At 41.0% G+C, this 25,424-nt stretch overlaps 1 protein-coding gene across 2 annotated transcripts in view; it reads right to left on the reverse strand.

The window, feature by feature from the left end:
* Window positions 1-1,716: 1,716 nt before the first annotated feature.
* NRBF2 (nuclear receptor binding factor 2) overlaps window positions 1,717-25,424 on the reverse strand; it is a 29,680-nt gene continuing 5,972 nt past the window's right edge. Inside the window, exons 2-5 of one of the 2 annotated variants that reach the window (XM_072628852.1) lie at window positions 10,816-10,900; window positions 10,452-10,648; window positions 5,015-5,055; window positions 1,717-3,234 (exon numbers count right to left, since the gene is read on the reverse strand). In XM_072628852.1, coding sequence (XP_072484953.1) covers window positions 2,545-3,234; window positions 5,015-5,038 — 714 coding nt within the window. In that variant the 5' untranslated portion in view covers window positions 5,039-5,055; window positions 10,452-10,648; window positions 10,816-10,900 and the 3' untranslated portion in view covers window positions 1,717-2,544. The remainder of the gene's footprint in view (window positions 3,235-5,014; window positions 5,056-10,451; window positions 10,649-10,815; window positions 10,901-25,424) is intronic. The other variant, XM_072628851.1, reaches the window with a different exon arrangement.

Here is a 25,424-nt window from a genome sequence, read left to right on the forward strand (position 1 = left end):
AAAATTACTTTTGCTTAGCTGCAACACGTGGTTTAAACAATGTAGAAGAGGCAGGGCAGGGATGGGCAGCAGAGAGATAGGATGGAGAGCTTGGATTGGAGGCAGACTTTGAGAAAGGAAAGCCTCAGTTTGAATAAGGCTTGGTTTACAAAGGCCTCCCTAAAAACAGTTTTGGCTTTTAGCAATTTCTTATCAAATTATGAGTTTTCAGTAGCCAAAACTTCCCTCTGCAGGTTGGTTGCATTTCTGGTGATATGTCTTGCCACGCTGACCTAGGTTGGTTCTGGGACTGGGACAGCCTTACTGGCTTCTTCCCAGTTTGGTAGAACCTGCCAGCTCCTGCTCCCCTGGCATAAGTTTCAAGAACTCTGGGGCAGAGAAGCTGAGCAGGGACTCTGGATTCTCATTCTCAGCTTTTCAGGATCCCTTGGGTCCTATGTACTCAAAAGAGCCATACAAACCACAAAGTAGGGAGAATAATAATTTGGTTAAATTTACTTGGCATTTAGGGCTATTGAGAGGGACAGGAAGAGGAGGGAGGGAGGGATATTAACTAGATAACAACCTTCTGATAGTTAGACATCAAGCAAGCCTTCAATTAGATCCTCCAAGGGTTTGCCTATATTACCTGAGTGTGGTAAATTATGTAACCTCTCTGGGGATCTCTTAATTTACCTGCACAATGAAAGAGTTAGATGTATTCTTGAGGCAAAGGCGTCAAACCCAAAAAGAAATGGGGTCCACTAATCCATAGAAGGATCACTGAAGGCTGTGTAGTAATTTAGCTTCCAAATGAAATACTCTTGTGTTTTACTGCATTATTTCATTAAATATTTCCCAATTCTTGGGACTGTTAATGGGCTGAATGCGGGGTGTCTTCAGCTCTAAAGTTTGTGAGAACAATCAAGTGCTGCAGATATGTAGCAGGAGCTCAAATACTTACCTGCCTGGAAAAGCCTCCGTGAAGGCTGAGGCTCACAGTGGGGAGGTTAAAGCTATACCTGCCTTGGCCAAAGGGTCTAGAAACCATATTAGGGCTGCCATATTAGGGTACAGATCACAAGCCTGATGAATCCCCGGGGTCTGGATTAGTTCTGGCTAAGAGGTGGCTCTTCTGTCCTCACCATTTTCTTCATTACTGAGAAAGCATGCTTTATTAAAGGCTTGATGTGAGACACTCCATTATGAACCTTCTGCCTTCCCCATTCAATCCTCCCAGATCTGGATCAGGTTTTGGTTTCAGAGGAAGGGAAAGGACAAGAGGAAAAATAAATGTGGTAGTTTCTGGGTGACTCATTTTGCTATCCTATTGTCCACACTGTGCTTTACTGTGTAAAAAGCTGCCAATGCTAGAAGCACATAGGAAGCAGCATCTGTCCACATGGTCACATGCAGTGACTACTCCTCCAGCTCACATGAAGGATGCTTTCCTGGGGACAGAGGATCACTCATACCCAGTGCCAGATGCCCTTTTGGGCTCAGGGAGATTTCTCAAGGCATCCCTTTGAACCACACTGCTTTGGTTCACCCAAGGTAGTGGCAACAACAGCAACAGAGGACCAAGGGATAAGCGTCACTAACTCTGAGCAATCTGCACCTAGCACAGCCGAGGGGATGAAAGCAGTGTCAGCTAGAAGGATGCACTAAGTGTGTGACACGAAGGATGGAAGGAGCTGCACCAGATGTGTCATAACTATCAATCAAATTCAACAAGGGTAATAAAACACAATTATTTTATTGATTTCTTGCAATCAAATACTGCCAACTAGCATTACTTCCATTCATGCACCATTCAAAACAAAGGGATAATTCCTTGGGTATTTTTTAAATGATGCATAACATTTTAATACAGCAAACAGAAAGTTAAAACTTATGATGCACCCTGATTAATTATGTAAACTGATAATTTAAAAAAAAGCAGAACTAATAATTTGGTTCCTTTCTTCATAAAGTGGAAATTTAAACCTTTCTCCTGATAGTCTTGAGGTTACCATCACATTAGGAGGAGTGCAAAGTGTGGCACATGTGGGATCATCTAGGAAGGCATGTAACGGACACACCTCATTAGAATTAATAAATTGTGCATAACAAAACGCATGCAGTCAATGCATGATAGAAAGCATCTTTCCAATACAAGGCCACTCTTGGGCTCCTGTATTAATTCGATTCTGCATTATCCTTTATGGCATTATAGATTAATTATTACATATAGCATAACCCTGAAGTTAAGAGAAGGAAAATAACTGCTGCTTGAAGAAAGTGATTCCGGGTCACCATTTGGTTTGAATCGAGAGAGACCCTCAGGAGGTCAGAGCTTGCCACCTCCAGCTTCCTCAGCTCCGGCCTCTCCCGAGGCTGTGCTGGGTGCTTCACAGTGACTGTTCTGGACGGCGTGGCCAGGCCTTTTCTCCTACACTGGTCCGTCCAGTGAGCCTCCACCTGGCCCGGACCGTCCCTAGCCTCGTGGTTTTCCCTTTTTGCTGTTTTCACTGTATGACTGCCTCTCCCTCACCATCACTGTTTTAGCCCCTTGTGACCTTCCATTTAACTGTTCATGAGTCCTTTCAGAATATCTTCAGAGAGCTCCAGAAGCGGGAGCTCTGGGGACGGGAAGTCCAAGGGAGGAAGATTGGGGATGGGAATGTCCTTGGATTTCCCTGTGCTGGCTGCAAACTCCTGCCAGGGAGAAGAGGCTGTGGCAGTCTGTGCAGAGGGAGGCAGGCTCCATAATTCTGATTTCTCTACAAAGTCAGCATCTACATCCAATTCCTTCTCAGGTGGAGCCTTCTGGAGCTTGGCCTTTTCAGCTCGGAGCTGCTTGTTTTCTCTCCTCAATCTTTCGTTGTCGGCCACAAGAAACTCCACGTGTCGCTTCAGATCCGCGATCTTGGTTGCCTGCTCTTCTATTGTTGTTTTGTCATCTTTGGGAACTTTGCTGCCAGGACACAGTTCTGTCGGATCTTTTCTCTTCTGAAGGAGAAAAAGAAGAGTGTCTGGGTCCCTGTCGAGGACCCCTGGCACTGAGGCAGGGCTAAACTGCTGAGATCTGGGCACACTTGGGCCCTCAGACCCATCCTCAGTCAGTGGCCTGGTTGACATCAGAAGATGAGGGGTTTCATCAGGAGTCTGCTGGGCTTTCCACCTTTCCTCCCGCTTTGCCCTTTTCCACCTCTCCTGAATAAGCAAGAGTTGTTTCATGTGGCTATCCCTTTGTAATTCCAGTGATAACTGAGCCTAAAAAGAGGGAAATGGTCACTTCTAGGAGTTACAAAGCTAAAGCACTTCAATGCTTCTCAATATTCCTTTCAAATTCCCTAATCTTGGGTCTAATCTGGTAATAATGTGGAGTGACATAAAGGAAAACTACAATATAATCACTTTAATAAGATCTCTGTAATCAAAAAACCAATGAGAAAAAATTTTCAAACCTAACAAGATTTAGAAAGCCTGAAAACTTTGCTGAAAGGTAGGCTGGCTATTAATTCATTTAGGGAAAGAAACATATTTCCAATAATATACTTTCCCAAATAAATGCAGAATGTCTGGGTATATCTATTTTTTCCAATGTGCTTAAAACACACAAGAGCCATCTGCTCCAGCAGACAAGATCCCCCTAGCCATCAACATTTAAAACTGAGGGTGATGGTTTTTCTCAGGGCCATTTGGATAAAGCTTTTCCTTCTGCAGCCAGCTGACAAGCAGTAAGGGGAAGACCAATACAAAAGCTGGTCTACGATAGTGGTTCTCAGGGCACAGTACCATTTTTGCCAGGAGGAATCACAACACCATAGGAGAGTCAAAAGGCTCATGTGACAAGGGTTGCAAGCTCAATTTGAGAGAATTTGGGTAGCGGAAGCTGTGCCATAGCACTGACTGTGAGAACCACTGATCAATGGGACCTCTCAGAGTTAGAAGTGACTCCATAAGTCCAGTGACAATGGAAATCCTAAAATCACTCATTTCAGTTTGGAGCAATAGAAAGGAGGAGCCCATTGCTTCCACTAAAAAATCACTTGAACCAAAAGACTATAAATGGGACCCAGGAACTAACATTCCAATCAATAATACTATTTAAAATTACAACTTGGAAGGGTTTCCCTGCAGGATCACCAAGCACACAAGAAATGACACAGAAGGCACTTCTGACTCACCAAGTGGGCAGAACAACCACATGACAAGGAAGTACACTTAGGAATCGCCCTTTACCCCTTAGTTTCTCAGTTCTTTCATGTGTAAAACGAAGAGCTCCCAATTCTAAACTCGGATTTGGTCCATCTAGGATGTAACAATGGCAGTCTCCCTCTTTCCCCTTGGGCAAGGGTGTATTTAGCTCAAGGAAGCAACATTTCAAAGGTCTGAATGACTCTAAATGATGCTCCCAACAGAGATTGGGCCATCTGGCAATGAATTAAAAGCAAACAGAGTGCAAACAAATTCATATTTCTGCAAAGGGGCTGTTGGAATACTTTTTCTGGTAGCAAATTGGAAGCAGTGTAGATACTCATTAACTGCTAAGAAATAAAATTGTGCTACATGAACGTAATGTAATATAATTGAGCCATAAGGGACAATGAATATGAAAAATTCAAAAGTTTGGGAAGCAAATGAACTGATGCAAAAAAACAGAGAATCGGGAAAACAAAATACACAATGCCTACAGCAATGCAAATTGGGGGGGAGAGAACAAAAGCCTAACAGTGGTGCTGAACTGATCCCTCTCCTCAACTCTTCACAACAAGGAGGCTCACTGGGCAGGAGAGAAATATAGTCAGAAAAGAATGTGATGCCAAAACTTCCAGCAAGAATAAACGATTCCAAATCCATCTCCTTCCTAAGGGACCTATCAATGTCCCCACGTGAAAGTGTCGGAAGGTTTCCAGGCATGCTATTTTATACACAGCAAGTTTAGGTAACCAGACATGATGTGAGGTTCCTGGGCCTCTATAAGGAAATCTCAACTACAAACTAATTTGTCAAACCAGACATTTGGGCAAATATTAGTAAAGTATCTCACCTGCTCAGACTGTGTCAGCTTCATGGCTTCAGAAAGATATGCTATATAAAAAGAAAGAGACATTAATAAGAAAACTTTTGCAAAGAATAAAGTAAGTATAAATTTCAAATAATATCAACTGTCAGAAAAATATTGATATTAAAGTTGTACTTGTGTAAATGCCTTGCGCAAAAGATGGTGGGAACGAAAGGTGACCCAGACTGCTCACTAATGCTAAACTTTCTTCCTATACCCTTAATCCCAACCGCTCTAAGCCACCTCTAGCACTTGGTTCCAGAGTTGGCTATGCCCTGCAGCTTTAGTACCAGGTGTGCCTTCCACAACTAAGGAGCCCAGAAGGTAAAGAGCTCTGCTCCCACTTGTCTTTGGGAATCTCAGGCCTAGTCACTGCTCTGTCATTCCATACTGTCTAGCCTGACCAGCTAACTCAGGTCTCTACCTCCAAAGTCACAGGGATCTGAGGAGCAGTGAGATGAGGGACAACACCATTACCATATCCTGAACTGTTCACTGCAATTGTGGTGGAGAAGACGAGAAGTTAAGAAGTGATCTGCCTGACCATTTTCTTTTGTATTATGTTTTGTTTCATGATTTCTCCCATTCATTTTAATTTTTCTATGCAACATGACTAAGGTGGAAATGCATTTAATAGGAATATATGTGTAGAACCTATACAAAATTGTATGCCGTCTCGGGGAGGGAATAGGGAAGGAGGGGGAGGGAGGAGAAAAAAATCTAAGATATATGGAAGTGACTGTAGGACACTGAAAACAAATAAAATAATTTAAAAAAAAAAAAGAAGCAATCTGCTGGACCTGGAACTAGAACTATGGGTTAATTTAACTCCAAAAGCACTTATGAAGTACCCGTGTGTCAGGCACATGCCATGAGAAGAGGATACAAAGACAAACCAAAAACGGATCTCTGACTTCAAGAACCTATTGTACCAGTAAATTTTTTTTGATGGGAGGGGCATTAACAAGTGAATCGGGGAGGCTTTTGTAGGAGATGGTATCTGAACCAGCCCCTTTCTCCTCTGCTCAACCCTTTCCACGGCACCCATGGAAGCTATCTGCTCTATCATTAACAAACTCCTTCTTGTCCTCCAGCTCTCACACCCTTTCCATTTTCCTGCAGTGATGGAAACCTGGCTCTAGGGAGACATTTCCCCCCTGGCCACTCTCTACATTGCTGGCTGCTGATTCCCTCAATTCCCTTGCAACACATGGCACAGGGGAGGTGTTCACTGAATCCTTGTTCACCAATGCCGGATCACAGACCCTCCTCCCTTCACTCCCATTGATCAGTGACCTTGGAGAGTCTCATCCATCCATCCAGTTCCTTGCTGCTCCTTTAGATTCTACTACCCTTCAAGACACTCTTTTTTTCAGTTATCAAGCATAATTTTCTTTGCCTCCTCCCCTAATATCTTCCATTAAATACAAAGGTCTTGTAACAAACATGAACAATTAAGTAAAACAAATTCCCAAATTGGCCATATCCAAAAATGCACGTCTTATTTAGTGTATCACCTCTCTTCATGAAACAGGTAGTGTTCATCACTAGTCCTCTGGAATCATGGTTGATCATTTGCATTGATCAGAGTTCTTAGGTCTTTCAAAACTGTTCATTTTTATAATGTTGATGCTAAAGAATCAATTGTTCTCTTGACCTTACTCTGCCATCAATTCAAACAAGTCTTTACAATTGTCTCCAAAACCATCCCCTTCATCATTTCTCATAGCACAATAGCATTCCACTACATTTACTTATATGTCAGCTAGGTGGTGCAGTAAATAGACTGCTACATCCGGAGTCAGGAAGTCTCATCTTTCCAAGCTCAGATATGGCCTCAGACACTTATTCCTGAATTGATGGGTACCCTTTAGCACTACAAAAATACTCATTATCAACAGTTTTGCATTTTATGACTTTTTCTTCTTTCTTTGGTCTCTGGGATATAGGCCCAGTTCACTTTCTCAAATTCTATATTATTACATAGTTCTCCTCTCCACCCTAACCCCTGCTCTTCTATGTGGAGTCCTCCACATCCATGCTGACATCCCCTCAAACAATCAGGCCTCCAAGTTCATTAAACTTGCATCTCCTGATAGTCATTTTCTAGTTGTACCTCTACTATCATCAGCAGGAAACCTCTCCCTTTTGCTTATAATCTCCTGGGCTCTCAACTACCAAGTGGTCACCATCATGTGGTGTCCTCTTCCCTCAATGGCATCCCCCAGCCCATCACTCCTTTTCTGGCTTCACTGTCAGCCCTCTCAGACTTGGCTCTATTATATTCTACCCTTCCTTTATCTTCTGCCTTCTTGTCTTTCATCTATTCATACCCTGCCAACTCTCAACTCTGGGTTGTGCCTGCATCTACCTTCTCTCCTATACTTGAGATGCTAGAAGTAATACAGTTGCAATTTGCTAAAATTTTTTGACACTGTTATCCATCTCCACCTACTAAATATACTCTCCTCCTCTCTTGGTTTCACAGACATTGTATTTGACTGGGAGGGAGATACAAAGACAAAAGAAAAAGTGTTTCTGCCCTCTGGACTCCCCTAGATCTGTCATTTACTATCTATATGACCTTAGGCAAGTCACTGGACCTTCAATGGACCTCAATATTATAATCTATAAAATGAGAAGGATGAATTTGATAACTTTTAAGATGCCTCTAATCTTATCAGTGCCAGAATAATTCTTATACACTGATTTGGTCATTCATGCCTCTGTGCAAAAAACTTTATAGCCTCTCTTACTGACTTCTGACATAGTTTGACCTTCTTTGCCCATCATTCACTCAAAGCCTTGCACAGTCTGGAACTACCTTACCTTCCTAGTTACCTCACACAACTCCCCTCCAAACATTCTATCACCCAGCTAACCCCCTGGACATTCCCTTATGCTCGCTGGTCTTGAGGCCTTGGCTCATAATTCTTATGCCTTAAACGACCTCCCTGAACTGCTGCCACCCTTTAAAACCCAGTTCTCCTGTCACCACCTCCATGAAAACTTTCCCCCAAAACTTCACTTTGTAATTTTTCAATGCACTTCTCTTGCTGCACTAAATAGTGTGTTGCCCTCTTAACCTTAAAGCTAAGTCCCTCAAAAGCAGCACCGTGTTTTGGCAACAACCTCATTAATGCCCACGGCCTCGCATCCCACAGAGTATATCTGCACCGAACAGATGACTGGACATTTTTCTCTGCTCCCCCAGCTCTGGAATCTAGGAAGCAGGATTGAAAGGACAGAACAATTCAATCAAGGACACTTTAAGTGAGGAAATCCCCTGATCCAACTGAAAGGATGTAGTCTTCCCGTCTGCACATTCATTTGGAATGCAAAATAAACGATTGCTTCCTCATGATCAGAGAAGCCCAACAGCAAAACTGAAAACCAAGAAGAAAGGATTACTACTACAAAGCCTTATTTTTACTACCTAAAAATATACAAATCACTTCAAGTCCATCATATAATTTGTTCAGCAGCCTCAGGGTGATAATTTTTGAAAAGGGACAGAGAAAGAAAAATGAACATCAACAAGACTCTCTGAAGAAAGTATGATGAGCATATTTCAAAATAAACCACTTCCATTAACCAAAGTTCACAGAATCCCAGGCTTCACAGCTGGAAGCTTGGCGCTGCTCAAGTCTAACCCTCTCCTGCTGTGAAGGAAGAGACCGAGACTGAGAGAAGTCACTTTCCTAAAGCATTAAGTGGCAGGGGGAGGACTCAAACTCAGACCCCATATCCACACCTGCTTTTCTCCCAGTCCTGTACAGAGCTTTGTTTAAAGACTCATATGAACCATAGACTTAAGAGTCAGTGTTGGAAAAAAACATTTTGAGAATCAGTTCAACACCCTCATTTCACAAAGGAAAAAAAACCAGAGATGTTCCCATGCTTTGTCCAAGGTCACACGGTTCAGTCATGACAGAACTGAGCCACGTTTCAAACACTAAACTGTTTAGTCCCACAGTCTAATGAAACTGCTTCTCATCCTCCTCCCTACCCCTCATTCTGACTAAATGTGGTACCCAAACCCAGTATTTAAAGTATATTTAGGGTAACTGGCAGGCGAGAAGGACTAATTCTCAGGCATCCTGCTGGTGTTTTTTAAAGCAATATCAGCAATCTGTTAAACTGTTACCAAAGCACTGTGCAGCCTGGTTGCAGAAACACAGCAAAACCTGCCTCATGAATGATGGACATTGATCTCTAGTAGAAATGTAATGTACCCATTGTTGTCAGCTTTCCTCAGCTTCTCCCTCTGCTGACCACGTGATGAGAGAAAGGCAGAGATCTCTTCTCATCTAAAAGTTGGTCAAACAAGTTTCAGATGCTCAGTGTGCGCTTGGCTCCCTTCGTCTGCTCCCTCTCGGAATCTCTCTAGAGATCCAAAGCCCTTTGGTCCTGTCTAGCTGCTGCCTTATGTTGTGTCCTGCTGACTAAGCGCCAGAGTGACCTCCAGGAATCAGAGCGCCAGCAGCTGCACCCATTTTATTTTATTAAATTCTTTCTTAGAGTTTGCCAGAATCTCTCAAACTTCCCTTTCTTTCCTATAAACCAAAGTAATCTCCTTTTTTTTGTGAAATTTAAACAGCATTTCTGCTCCTGACCCCACTGTTTACTGGTCAGCTTGTTTCCTTACATCAGTTACACTCACACTTATTTTCAGCAGTAGGTTTCTAAGGTGAACCATAACTAACATGAATTCCTGGTCTCAATTCATTTACAAACTAAATTCTCAAGGAATTAGACTGCTTACCATGAAGGCATTTTAGTCACTCTGCATTAAGGAAAGAAATTATACCTGTTACTAAAAGTAGGGAAGCCTAGAACCAGGGTTCTTAAATGTGTCCATCCAAGAACCTTTGAGCTCTTGGTGGTTACTCAGAAATGGCCTCCAATTATTCTTAAGTTTCCCCTGTTCCCACATCCTAAGAGAAAGGTTTAACTTTGGACTGTTATTCAAAATCCTAACTTGTTTCCCACAGAATGTCTTTTCTGTAGATTAATAATTTCCACTTCTCATTATGAATTATGTTGTGCACATCATTTTAGAAAACAAGAGGGTGTCTAATTCTATCTATTTTGACTCAAAATAACTTGCTACACTTAGAATACCACAATACAGCAATAGATAAAGTCTAAGTGGCTTAAAAGGACTAAAACCAACCAGCCCCATATCTAAGTCAATTATCTTTGTGGGACTTACTAATCAGACTTGAGTAATGTCTCTTAATTAAGCTGACAAGCACTGGTAGGCTGCTTCCTTTAATTTCTCTACACATGAACATGTAACAAAAAATCAGCACAGTGAACTTCAGAACCACCAAAAGGGGTGTCTGGGCTATGCATGCTAAGGGTTCTTCTCAGAAATGAGAAAGCAGATATAGTGGCTAATACTGGTTCAATTATTTACCTTCAGAGCCCCCAGGGTCAACTCTTTGAAATCCAAGCCCACCTCCCTGGGTGCTATAGTGAATGAAGTGACATTCATCCTCCAATCAGTTTCTGTCTTTACACATCGATAGGTTCCATGGCACTCCCCAATAATCTTTGACCAGTCATGTAAGAAGGAACAAGTCCAAGAAGCCGATCAGTACACAGCCATCACCACTGGTGGAAAAATAAATGTTCCATCAGAGAGTCTATATGTGAAGGCCATGATGAGCATGCTCTTTCCATTCTAAATAAAGGACTGTGAAGACTTGGAGGGGAAGTGAAACTGCTCAAGCTAGCACAAAAGTGCTATTTCGAGGGAACATTTCTTCTAGAACACTCACCGGCTGCCTTTTGGTGACACAAAATGGCCTCTTCGTATTTTCCTGCAGCTAATGACCGGTCTGCCTTCCTGCTCTGCTGATGAGCCTGGAAAACAAAAATGTCAGAGGGCTGCTGATGATGTAACTCAGGGCAAGCAAAGAATAGAGGCAACAACATCGTGTTCAGAACATCGGGAATACAAGGCCACATTCAAGTCTGAGCACCACGTTTGAGAAAAAATATTGATAAAGTACAATGGGCCCACACTAAGTAACTAGCCCAGTGAAAGAACTGGAGGTGGGCTGAGGGATTTGGGGAAACTGAGCTTAGAAAAATAGGAAGTCACTTTATGGCATCTGGAGGCTTTCATATCCAAGAGGGATTAAGGCTTCTTTCTGCTTCATCCCACAGGGCAGGTAGAACTGGGAGCACAGGGAGAAAATGGACAGAGATGGATAAATTTCTTATACTCAGAGTTAGAGTGGAGTGGGTTTCCAAGGAGAGTGGGTTTCCTCTCATTGGAAATCTCTGAGCAGAGGCTTAAAGACCATTTTGAGGGAAATGTGGTTGAATGGAATAATGTTCAGACACCAGTTAGCCTAGTTTCTGAGGTTCTGTCTAGCTCTAAAATTAAGTAGTTATTAATGGGGGAAGGATCAGAGAATGAGGGTAAACTGAAATCTATAAGTAACAAATCACTTACTATTAGTTTTATCCCTCAAAGATGTGAACTAATAAATAAAAATGTTATGATATTCACTTGTCTCACCTCCTACTACTAGAGGTATACTAAGTAAGTAAAATGGCCCCAAAAATAGTTAGAGAAGACAAATCCAAAAGGTCTGAAATATTAGTTGTCAAACAATTGGTAGTTGATAATTATATTACTCATACACCTATCAGATGTTCAGTGCTGCTTTTTTGCCTAATTTAAAAGGATTTCTTCAGATCAGACCTTCCTGAGAAATACATGGCTCTGCTTCTGTATAAACTTAATGTTCTACTCAGTCTCATTACAGCACAGCACCATCACGCCCTACCCATCCCTTTTTACATTAGCAAGTTACTATTTCAAAATTCCTAATTTTATATATTTGATGGGTAATTTACAGTTAGAAGATATCGTTTCAGCTGTTACCAAAAAAAGGAAAACTAAAAACTGCATCAACACAGACCATATTTAGTATGTTTTTAGTTTTCATGGACACTAAACATAAAGACTTTTAGCATTTAAAACTCTCCATGGAGCTCCATAATATCATGGTGTTGCGCAGAGAGAGCCAGACTTGGACATCAGAAAAACCTGGGTAAAAATCCTGTTTCAGATATACTAACCCAGGTGATAAGAATCCCTTTTGCCTTTGTCTGCCTCAGTCTCCTCATCTGTACAATGAGGGATTCATTGCAACCCCAGCTCTAGGATCCTACAGTCCTAGACCAATGCTAAATCAGGATGTGGAGAGGATTCTGGGTTCTCAAAGGCTGCAGCAGAGGTAGGATCTGGCCTGGCCTGCCAATTATGGGCAGAGGTAATTTATGAAGCGCTTTCTATGTGCCAGGTCTGGTGAATCTATGTTTTCCAAGAACTAGATCAGTGAAGCTGTGGCAGACTCATCACTGAACATTAGCCAATTAACTCATGAAACAATCTCCTAAGACTGTGGAATGAAGATCCACACTGAGGAAAGCAAGAATTGTGTGAAGAAAGGGTTAATCAGACAGGTTCTCAAACTTAAAATGAAACTGTCACCAAAAAATGTATTCTTTCAGCTATACATCAAATAATTTTCAAGAAAGTTTTCATAATTCATAAATCCTATGGAACTGAGCAGTGCACTTTGGGATTAGAGGGCAGTGGCACTGGGAAGGAACTTAAGAGATGATATATAAAATGAGAAAGGCTAGACTAGGTCAGTGGGTTCTAGACTTTTTCTAAGTCATGGATCTCTTTGGTAGTCTGGGGAAGTCTATGGTCTCCTACTCAGGATACTATTTTAAAATGCATGATATAAAAACATAGGACACATTATGTTTTCCCATCCAAGTTCAGAGACCTCAAGTTACGAATGTCTAAGATCCATTCAGCTCTAAAATGTTATGAATGAGCTGGGATCTCTTATCTAGCTGATTGAATCTCACTTTACAAGTGAGAACATTGAGGCCCAGAAGAGTTAAGTGATCTATGACCTACTGACAGGCAGGGGCAGAGTTTCATGGGAAACCTCAGTCACTGATAACCTCCCCTGCTGACCTTTAGCCTTCACAAAGCACTTTGTTGTCCCCAGCTCATAGACCAGGGGCTGAAAGGAACCTTGGAGATCTAGTCCAACTCCATTTTACAGATGAAGAAACAGGGCCTCTCAGAGTCAAGAGCACTTAAAAGCTATGATACTGGCCAGGTCTCTTCATTCTCTCATCTTCAGTTTCCTCATCTCCATAACAAGGGCACCCACAGTTCCCCAGAGTCCTCTTCAGGTTCTAACTAGTTGAACTCCTACTAACTGAGGTGCAGAACAAGCCTAGCATTCGCTTAAGTTCTGCTCTCTCCCAATTCTGAGAATAAGGCAGTAGGCACCTAAATGCTTGGTGACATGAAATACTTGTTCTCACTTCGGTTTGTAAATAAGTATCAAAAATTTTCTGAGTACTTTGTAAAGAGGATGTTTTGGGTCCTGAAAGAACTTTTAATACAGCCAGACCATCCACTTCAACACTATTCAAAAGGTGAATGAAAGAAAAAAGCCAAATTCCACCTGGACAGAGACAGGTGTAGAAAGAAAGAGATGAAAGAAAACTCTTCCCCAGTCTATCCTGTTCCAACTCTGCCACTTTGTAAGGGTCATGGATTTAGAAAGGAAAGGGACATCTACTTCTCTGACCATTCTGCAGCCTCCTCTGATGGATCCTGACCCAGGTCACACCCACTAAGCCCAGGTGGTCCCACAGGTGTCCTCGAGAGCTTTCAGTCACGGGCACCTTCTATACTACTGCAAGTCAGTGAACATCTATCTGCATCAATTTTCTCAATTATAAAATGGGGCTCATAATAGCGCCTACCTTACCAGGCTGTTGTGAGGATCAAATGAGATTTATCTGCAATATGCTCAGCACAGTGCTTGGCATGTGCTGGTACCTAAAGGCATATTTGTCTCCTCCCTTCTTCTCTCCCTCTCTTCCTTTTTTCCTTTGTTCCTTTCATGGATTTAATTAGCTTTATGCTGATTATTTTCAAATCTAATAATACCTAGCCCCCTAACCTCTCTGTTGACCTTCAGTCTCACACATAAAACTGCCTAGTAAATATCTCAAATGGGACATCTTCAGGTCAACGTGTCCAAAACTGAACTTTCCCGTTTCTTCCCTCCCCCTCTCCTGACTTTCCTCTTCCTGTCAAGGGTAATACCATTTTTCTCTCCCCTGGGTTCCTAACCTAAGCATCGCCCTCTAACTCTCTCACATCCAATCTGCTGTCAAGTCCCAGAAGATGACACACTGGTAACATTTCTCGTGGGTTCCCCCCTTTTCTCTTTTCTGACATGCCCACCACCCTGTGCTACATCACACATGGACTATGGCAATGGCCTGCTACTCCATTTCCCTCCACTTCAGTCCATCCTCCACTCCGCTGATAAAGTGGTCTCCTAAGCAGGTCTGATCATGTCACACAGTCCCTGGTTATTTGATAAAGCCCATTTGTTGTCTGAAGTCCTACACAGCCTATCCCCTTTCCTGCCTTGCTAGTCTTCTTCTATTTCAGAGCCCACCTTCCTCAGCCCTATCCTATTCTGTAACCCAATGACACTGGCTTCTTTACTGTTCCTCACCTCCCAACTCTGCCCCAGGCCTGACACTCTCCTCCTCATCTATGCCTCCTGGCTTCCTTCAAAGTCCACAGAAATCTACTTCTCTAGGAAGCCCTTTCCAATCTCCTTTAATGTTACTGTCTTCTTTCTGCAGAGCATCTCCAATTGTATCTTGTATATATCTTGTTCATGCAAAGTTGTGTGCATGTCATCTTCCCAGGAGCCCCTGGAGAACAACTTTCTTTTTTAAGCCCAACATTTAGCACAGTGCCTGGCACTAAGTACAAAGGTGCTTTGTAAATGCTTATTAACTTGGGGTCTATGGGACCATGGAGAGACTTTGAGGGGTCAGGGACTTGGATGGATACAAATTACATATTCTCACTAACCTCCAACTAAAATTTAGCATTATTTCAAGTAATATAAAAACATTGTTCTGAGGCATCTGTAGGCCTCCACCTGCTGAAGAGGTCCATGACAGCAAAAAAGTTTTTAATTCCTGCTCTAATCCAACCCTTGTATGTTACAGATAAGAAAAGAGAAGCCTAGAAAGATTTAAAGAGATCTTGATGGGTTAGAATGATAGGGCAAAATCAAGAATGTGGAGTTTGAAAGATAAATATTAAAGTTCAATATCTAGTTTCAGAAAAGCAACTTCAGAAGTACAAGATAAGGGACGTGTGACTAAAACAGCTGTTCATCTCAAAAGAAAATCTTGGGGGGTAGGGAACAGGAAGTATTTTAAGTCTGAAAGTTCAATATGAGTCAAGAGAGCCAAGTAGTAGTCAAAAAACAGCTGTCATTTAGGATGTATTTAGAGATGCATAAAAATGCAGAATATGGAAGTGGTGGCACTGGCAGAACCACACAAAACAATGCAGTGACTGGGTGCAGTGACTGGGTCCAGTTCCCACCACAATAAGGAGTCAATGCAATTATGTTTCATTTGGATACACAATAAAAACAATTCCACCAGTCTTTTGATTTCTTCCTCCAAAGAAAGGCTAAAACATCCTTCCATTACGCAGCAATTTCCTTCTGTCTTCTGGTTTTATTATAGCAAGAACATTAAAAGTGTTAAGTTTAGTTTTTCACTGTCACTGAACAAGATGCTAAACTATCAATAATGCTAGTTAAAGTTTATAAAGTTTATAGCAAAATAAGGCTAAAGTGTATAGATAACTAAAAACTTTCTCAAAACTCCTCTCCCTTCCTTTCCACACCAATGGCACCATGACTGTGGGAATAGAAATTTTCTACCCTTTCTCTTCTACGTACAATTTTAATGAAAATGACCTATGTCCAACTTGAGAATGTTTTTGATGAAGTAGACTTTTTTGGGTAAGGAATATTCCACAGTAGACTAGATTAGATCATCACCCAGGTGAATGATGTAAAGATCCCACTCCTCCTTCAACTCATACAGGCTTTCTCAACCTCCAAGTCATCTTCAACTATTAACACTCCTTCACCTTCCCATATTTTATCTCCATAACATTTCTTCCATCCCTCCCTTCTGTGATTATACAAGCCACCACCCTAGTTCAGGCCCTCACTTCTCAGCTAAACTACTGGAAAAGCCTCTTAACTGGGATCCCTGCCTCAAGCCTCTCCCTTCTCCACACAGCTGCCAGTGACATTTTCATAGATCTGACAAACTCACTCCCCAAACTCACCCCAAAACCTCTAGTAGGGGCTTTTTACTGAAGTGAGGATCAAATACAAAGTCCTCTTCTACATTACTCCCTTTCACGTTACATAGGCCAACCAACATACAGCTTCTCATCCATGACATTTCATCTCCCAACTCAAAAACTCAGCACAAGCTGTGCCTAATCTTCCCCAAACTGGCATCATCAAACCTGTGACACAATTCCTCCTTTCCTCCACCTTCCTATGAGGCTTTTCCCCATCCCCTTGGTTGCTACTGTCTCCCTCTACTAAATGACCTTTTATTTACTTTGTATATATTTTAGCTACACTTAATTTAGGCAGGTTTCCCTTGATAGAAGGTAAGCAGCACATGTTTCATTTTGGTCTTTGTATCACTAGTTCCTGGCCCAGAGTCTGGTACATAAGCCTAATAGTTGCTAAATACCTGAAATGTAAAACACAGAAGTAGACACACCAACCAAATTTTATGCTTAAATCTTAAACTAGCAAACCACAAGAAAGGGAAGCTTCAACACTTAAGGAAAAGTTTACCACAACTTGAACTGAAGAGAAACAAGAGCAGAGCTGCGTTAACTGTCTCATAACAAGAAAGGTTCAAATTCAGGGAGAGGGCAACTGGGGCAACAGCACTGTTAAGAGTATAAACAAAGCTTGCTTAGGAACAATGTTCTAGTCCTAAAACAACTCTAGCCTCTTCCAAGCTGACCCCTTCCATGCCAAATGGCCTCTACTTCCCCTGAGCAGCTGCTGCCACCTTGGTATCTATGCCTTATACTGGGCACTATGGGGGGAATTGGGAGGACTAGAATCCTCTGGTGTTAGGGCTTGTTGAGATCTTTGGTCTCTACCTGGCACTGAACTCTCACCTATGGATCCAAGAAGCTATATGAAGCATGCCCAGCAGCCACATCTAAGTAAACTGTCTCTGAAGATGGACTAACCATGTGAAGGTAACCGACAAGCCTCAAACCCCTTAGTGAGTTAGGGGGATGTCTACCCCAAGCATATGATGACTGTCCCTGCCAGAATGGGTGGATGAGAACAATATGTTCCAACCAACTACCAGGAAGGTAGTTAAAGCTGTGGGAACGCTTAGAGCTTGATCATTGGTCAGACATCGGAGACAACAAAGTCCATTACATTCAAAATCAATGCCTACCTTCTTGACTTTGGTCCTGCGACTGGACTTCAAAGATTTAGGAAGAGAGTGAGCTGCACTTAGTTTCACAAATGAGCTACATCACTTAAATTTAATTCACAAGTAAGTCAAGATATCATCCTTGATGTCACTGAACCTCTTCAAAAACACAGGATGAACAACTAGGCACTGTGGGTGATCCACAAAGAGTGAAGTTGTGACCCTTAACCATAGAGCACAAAGTTATTGGAAAAATTATCCATTACTAAATGGCTCCTATTTTTTAAAAAGTATTTAAAGACTAGCATAAGATGCTGGTGGAATAAAAAAAAAGATCTCCACCCTATTCAAGAAATGAACATGCCTGAAATTGTCACATCTTCCAAAAAACAGACCAACAATTAGGAAAAGTATTGAATCAGGCAAGAAAGATAAAGTGATGGCAATTACTAAAGACTTAAAAGGAAACTTATGTTAAAATGAAGTAAATGATCTAACAAAAAATTCACATCAGTTCACATAATACAGGGTATAACAAAAATCTTAAGTACAGTTTTAAATTCTTAAAAACTCCTACAGTTCTACAATTTAAACTACCTGTTATACACACACATATGCCTATTATGTGCCAGGCACCGTGCTAAGCATTAGGAATATAAACAGGAAAAACTGTAAAGACAGCAAACTAGTCCCTGCTCTGGAGCAGCTTACAATTGAACTGGGAAGACCCTAGCCAAAGCTGAAAGGAGGGGGAGGGAGCTGAGCAGACAGTCCAGGGAGGAATATTAAGAAGCAGAAAGCAGTCCAACAGTCAGATGGGAAAGGAAGAGAAGGTAGGTACAGGGGGTACAGAGGAGCTACAAAGTCAAGGCTAGCTATCAGGTGAACCAGTCTAAAGAGGGCATCCAAACAATCTGGTTGGCCCCTCTCCCATGTGGGTGGATTGGTGGTGGAGGTCCTCTCACGTGGCCATCTCAGTCATGGCAAAACATTTGTGAATTAAACCTCATTCTTTGGGTGACCTTAAGGCATGATTACAAATGCAATCCTTTTGATCACTGAGCAGAGGCTAATGAAAGGGTTTTTTTACAAAGTTCAGAAACTGCCTCTTTGAAAAGCACAAGAGTGATTATGTTAAATCCTAATAATATATCGATGGTTTATTAATATAAATAAAAAAACTTTTTAATGTTATTTTTTAAAAGTCTATAGCATGTATACTTCTGAAGCTATCAAAGCTTGAAACTGCACTAAGACTTCTGCGACACCCTTATTGCTTTACAACTCACTTTTCTCACAATGACTGAGGTAAACAAATATCATACTTATTTTATAGACAAGGAAATGGAAACTTCAAAGAATTAAAAGAATCCCGGTAGTGCTGGGACTTCAACTCTGGGTCGTCTGACACCCAGTCAAGTGTCCTTTCAAAGAGTAGAATTCAGAGTCAAGGAAGCCAGGCTCAAATCTTATTGAGAGAATTTCCATAAGAACCTTGGTAAATCTTGTCTTGTGTAATGTCTCTGAACCTCCATTTTCTCATCTGTAAAACTGGGATAATCTGTGTCATGTCTACCTCACAGAATTGTTTTGAGTAAAGTGATTTGTAAAACGTTAAAGAATTAACTAAATCTAAGTTAATAAGAATTAACTAAACTTTTTAATTATGAAACCAAGCTGTTTTCAATATCGATTTTCCACTGAACAATACAGCTAAGTTAAAAGTTCATTAAAACAAGGAAGATATCAATATTATTTTCAAGTTAATCTAGACATTTTTGGTGTGATGCTAACCAGCAAAGAGCATAAGTTTATAGGCACAAGCTTAACTTTTAAATCTTGCACTCTGGGGCTTTGATATTTTCTTCTATCTTGGTTTATACTGTTAAATAGCTACACTTGTCAATGTATATGTGTAGTTTTAAAAGCATAAGTAAAAGAAGGAAATGAGTTCTTTCTTTCAGTTTTTCAAGCAGAATCACTCTAGATAGTGTCAGAAATAAGTATATTCAAATAATGACTCAGTAATTTGAATTAAATAACATTGGTGAGAAGAGGAAGACAGAGCTCCAAGAATGAAGTGAAACAGTTTCTATAAAGACAAGCATCTTGAGGGGGGAAGACGCTACTCATCCATAACATGCAAGGTACCTCATAGGACTTAAATTCTACTTAGAATTACAAACAATTATGTTAACTGACATAACATTGACCAGGAATCTTTTAGAATTAGTTGTGACTAAGCACTCAGTTACTTTACAAACAAATCAGGTAATATTTAACCTTACCCTGATTCAAGATTGAAAATATTTCAGGTAACTAGTGAAAAGATGTGTGATATTAACAATGCTGTAAAGAAGGAATATGCAGGTTCACTTCACTCCTTGTGATAACAAAAGTCAAAACAATCTTGTGTAGATACCCAGGTGACAAAAGTTCCTTTTGTCAGGAACTTAACCAGGTTGAAACATTTCTTTAGCTTCCCTGACATCATGACTTAGCTATAACACAAACACAACCATTCCCCACCCTATTCTGTCCTTCCCTCTCCAACCCAGCTCCATTTTTCCATTGTCCAGTTTCACATATTCCCAGCTGGACTGTTTTATCAAAAAACTATTGGTATGCAGAGCAGTGACTCATCTCTTTGGAGCTGAGACAAACATCCTTTCATTTAGGATTACCACTTATCTAATAAAAGTGCTGTTTTTGTTTAAAAAGTATTAAGTTTATTTGAGCAAGTCAGTATACTAGCCTGGGTGTATAAAGGCAACCTGCTCTCAAGGAGATTAAATTATATTTAGCATTTCCTGTTTAATTTAAAGCTAATGATAATGAATTCTACTGAGCATTTAATAACCACTGGACTATTTGGAGGGTCACCCAAAAAATCTCCAATAGTCCACCTATTCTGCACAAGTTAATATAACGATAGTACAACCAACCTGGATAGCACTTTCAAATAAGAACTATGCAAACAACTCTGCAAATATTAAAAAACTCAATAAATATTACCTATTATTATTGTTATTGTTGTAAAAGAAAAAGTAATATGTATTCTATTCTGTCTAATTAAAATAACATATTTACACAACTTAGGCTTTAAAAATCTTACTTTTTCCTCTTAAGAAGGACACTTTTTGGATTCAAGTAGCTTAATCTGAAGCAACATAAATTTAAATTGGCAAATATTTTTCCACTTTGAATTTCTACCTTCTGATTTTAAAAATACTAATTTTTTGCTAAGTTTTTCTGACCAAAGGCAAAATCTTAACAGCACTTCATTCATTTGAGCTGTATTCTATTAGCCTAAGGCAAAAAAGTGCATTTTCTTGAGGGATGATGAAAGGAGAAATGAGGAAAGAGGGAAACAGGAGTAGTCAAAAGTGATGGGGAACAATGCTACCTTAGGCCATTGAAAGTCTAAGTGGAAAGAACATGTACTTCTCACCCTAAAAAGGGACTGTGGATTTCCTTTAGTGAAGTTGGTTCTCCTTTGGTGGCGGAACAAGACAAAAACCCTCTCTTCCCTCAAAGTCTGGCTCTCCTCACCAAACATTCTCCCTAGATAATTAATCAACCAATAAAGCACCTACTATTACACTACTAATATAGAGAAGGAAACGATCCTTACTCACAAGGACCCTACATTCTAATGGGGTAGATAACAAGGCCATATAACAGAGCACTATAAAGTTAATCTATAAAGTTAATAAAGTTAAATAGTTAACAAAATTATTATTTAAGTGATACATACAAAAATATAAGATAGTGTATGAAGGAGACACTAATAGTTGGGGAGAATCAAAAGAGGCTTCATGCAGAAGATGCCTAAGATGTATTTTAAAAGGAAGAAAAACCTTCTTCTAAGGCAGAGATAGAGAGGGCACATATTGTGGCCATGGAGATAGTCAGTGCAAAGGTACCAGGACAACAGATGAAGTGGGATATGTAAGGGTCAGAGGGCAGGAAAAAAACCAATAAGGCTCAGAAAGGAGGATGTGGGAGTTTATAGTTCATCTTAGAAGCAAAGGGAAGTCACAAAGTCAGATTTGCATTTAAGACAAATTACTTTGACGGAAAATGGATGAGAGGCAGGAGAGACCATGGGTCTGTTACAGTGATCTGAGAGGTGAGGAAGGCATAGACTAAGGTGGTAGCTCTGTGCACGGAGAGAATGGGTAGGATGCAAGAGATGTAAAGACAGAAATGGCAAGATCTGCGGGTGGATTTGATAAGTGGGGTGAAAGATGGAGGAGTCCGGGATAATACACAGATATGCACCTGAGATATGGAAGAATGGTGGTGACTTCAATAGAAATAAGGGAAGTCTGGAATGGGGACTGGGGGGATTCTGAGGGGGAATAGTTTCATTTTAGATGTGCTGAATTAAAGATGTCTCTGGAACATCCTGTTTGAAACATCTAATAGGTGATTGCTGATCCAGATCTGAAGTTTCAGTGAGACTGAGATTGGCTATCTGGGAGTTGTATGCATTAAGATGATTAAACTCATGGGAACTGATAAGTTTACTGACAAAGTATGAGAGAAGATGGCCCAGGACAGAACCTTGGGGACCACTCAGAGTTTGGCAGATGATATGGACAATGGGCCAGTAGAGGAAAATGAGAAGGTACAGGAGGCAAACAAGGAGAGAAGTGTCACAAAAACTCAGAGGGAAGAGTTTACAAGAAGAAAGGGTGGTGAACACTATCAAATGCTGCACACTGTTTGAGAAGGATTGTTGTTGTTTGATCATATCCGACTCTATGACCCCACTGACCACAACATGCCAATACTGTCCGTGGAGTTTTCTTGGCAAAGACATTACTAGTAGTTTGCCATTTCCTTCTCCAATGTATTAAGACAAACAGAGGGAAAGTGACTTGCCCAGGGTCACACAGCTAGAAAATAAAATGTCTGAAGTTGGATTTGAACTTAAGTCTTCCTGACTCCAGACTCAGTGCTTTATCTGCTGCCTCTAAGTTGCCAGTAATTTGACAATAGTGTAGAGACAAAAGAGGGTACAAGATAGAGCTTGAAGTACACCAACTGGTAGGAGGGCAGAATCTCCATAATGATAAAGCAAAGGAAACTTGAATTCGACCAGAAAGAGAACCGAACACAGTACCATGAAACACTCAGGAAGAGTGTTAGCCAGTGCCAAATGCTGCAGGGAAATAAAGAAGGAGAGTGTCACTTAGTCATCAGATTTCGCCATGAAGAGATCATTTCCTTGCTCCTGGACTAGAAAAAGAGCATGCCGGCAGGTCAGCCTGGCTCAATTCTCTCCACACTCCAGTCTAAGTGAATTTCCTAAAGTTCAAGTCTGACCATGTCATCCCCAATCCAATCAACCCCAAGGGCTCCCTATCACCTCTAGAGTCAAATATAAAATTCTGCTTATAGTTCCAAGTCCTTCCTCACCTGACCCTCTACCTTTCTTAGTCTTCTTATACCTTTCACCTCTTCTCTCACATGTATTCTTCAGCCCCGGGACACCAGCCTCCCAGCTGTTCCTCACGGATGACTCACAATTCCTGACTCTACGCATTTTCACTGACTGTTCCCCAAGCTTGAAATTCTCCTCTGCCTGTCTTCCTTCTGGTCCCAACTGAAATCTTCTACAAGAAGCTTTGCCAATCCCCTTTAACTCCACTGTTTTCTGTCATCTCCAGTTTGTTGGCACATAGCTGGTCTGTCCAGTTGTTTACATTCGATTGTGAGTTCTTTAGGAGTAGGATTATCTTTTGCCTTTCTTAGTAGCCCCAACACTTAGCACAATGCAAGGCACAGCAGGTGTTTAATGCTTATTAACTATGGGCAGTGCTCTTTTTCCATTTAGAAGGAATTAGGGTACATATCACAGGGAGAGGAATGCCTTTCAGGGCTAGAGAGTGTAATGGTAATTTAAAGTTAATGGAGAGTGGGGGGGGGGGGAAGAGTTAAAGATCTGCCCCCCATTAATAGACCTCAATATACTGTTTGTTAATTTCTATTAAGGCCCTAGATCAGAGGGGCCTGTCCTCTGGCTCTGAAGAGTAAATAAAGACTCTGAGGTGAGGTTTTACTTTGAGGTTTAGTTTTTGGTAGAAGGTTGGTATGCCAGATGAGACTCTGGGCAGCTAAGGAACCCCCGGGCTTTGAAAACCCAGATGTTGGTGTTTCTCTCTCTGATAACTATTTATATATGTATGGCCGGACAGTTGGAAGCCCTGTCTGTTGGTCTTAATTTCTCTGTATTTTCTCTGAAGTACAGGGCGCTGACTTCTCCCCCTAAACTAAGTGAATAATACATGTGCTTGATTAAAGTAGATTGTTAACCCCACAAAAGCTGTTTTCCTTTTAGAAAAGCAGGTCTAAGAATCTATACAGCAGGCCCTCCTGTGTATGCTGGGGCCCTTGCTATTATAGAGAGGAGGGTTCAAAGAATGGATGTGAGTAGTCAAAGGAGATTATGTGACTACAGTCCTACTAGCTAGAGTAGACCATTAACTCCAAACTGTATTTTAACACATTATGACCTTTTCCTGAGTCAAGACTATGTAACATCAAATTGTCCTGTGATAGAATATCAGAGGGCATGTGAAGAGTCAGACAATTATGTTTGGAGAGTTCTCTAAGCTAGAAATGTTTACCAAGCTGAAGCCTAGGGAGTCATCTTTGACTTCCCTCCCCTCTCATGCAGTAAAAGTCACTAGGTTTTACGGACTTCACAACATCTCTCCAACCCACCCCCTTTCCTGTATTCACATGGCTACCAACCTAGTAAAGGCCCTCACAGCACAGATTGCCTTCAATATTCTCCCTGCTTCAAGGCTCCATTCTCCACATAGCTGCTAAAGGGAGATTCTAAAAGCACATGTCTGACAATATTACCTACTGAAGAAACAACCGTGGCTGGCCTTCAGGAGCAAATGCAACCTCCTCTTTCTGGCATTTCAAGTCCCTCCAAGCTTAATTTCAGATTTTCTGCAGAACCAGTGCTAGCAGTGTTATGTAAGATGTAGAGAATGGATGAGAGATGCATAAGGAAGCCTCTTATAACAGTTCAAGCAATATGAAATGGGCCCTCTAAACAGGGTGGCATACATGATACTAGAGAGGTGATATAGAAAAGAAGAAAAAGGATCAGTAATAACGAAAGCGCACTTCTATAGTATTTTATAGTAGCATAAATATCATCTTAAAGTATAGGAAATTGAAGTTTAGCATGGTTGTGACCTGCCCATGGTCATGTAACTAGTAAATGTCTGCGGTAAGACTCAAACCTATGCCTCTGGACACTATACCAAAGCTTTTTTTGGCAAACCATGAAGCCTATACCAATTACATGTGGGGCTAAGGAGTTGGAAGGGGGAAAAAAAATCACCATGGCCAGCTGAGAGGATGACAAAGCCATTGACAGAAAACTAGAAGTTTAGAAGTAATATAGATGATGAATTTCACTGTTACAAACTAAGGAAGTTAAATACCATCAGATTCAGTCTTTTTTAAAACTCTCTTTAGTAGATTTTGTACTAATTGTTGGGTTAGAAGTTAATTGTCCCAGGGAAGTCCACATCAGTATGTTGGCCTAAATGCTTGTTGAGGTTTGGAATAAGCAAAAGATTGAATCAGAAGACTCAGTTCTAATACCAGGTCTGTTTATTTCACCTCTCTGGGCCTCAGTTTTCTCACTGGCAGGAGCTGTGTTCTATAACCTAAAAATCCACAGATATTATTGATCTAGCGAACTGCACAAAGAAAGCAGGCACTGGGTAGATCTACACTTCAACCTCTGTAATTGTAAACAAGCAAAAGGCACTTAGGCCAAGATGGAAGACAAATTCAGTTTAAGACCAAATGAAATCGTCTCTGTACAATGCTGTAAAAATCATAAGTAAATGGTGATGATGATGATGTTGCTATCAGGGTTTGAGATGGTCAATAAAATCAAGCAAATTTCTTAAGTTGTGATGGAGAAGGGGAAGTGCTGAAGGACAGGAATTCATGTGATCTGAGACACAACCAG

This window comes from Notamacropus eugenii, chromosome 1, assembly GCF_028372415.1.
Source record: "Notamacropus eugenii isolate mMacEug1 chromosome 1, mMacEug1.pri_v2, whole genome shotgun sequence".
In the NCBI taxonomy this organism is placed as follows: domain Eukaryota; kingdom Metazoa; phylum Chordata; class Mammalia; order Diprotodontia; family Macropodidae; genus Notamacropus; species Notamacropus eugenii.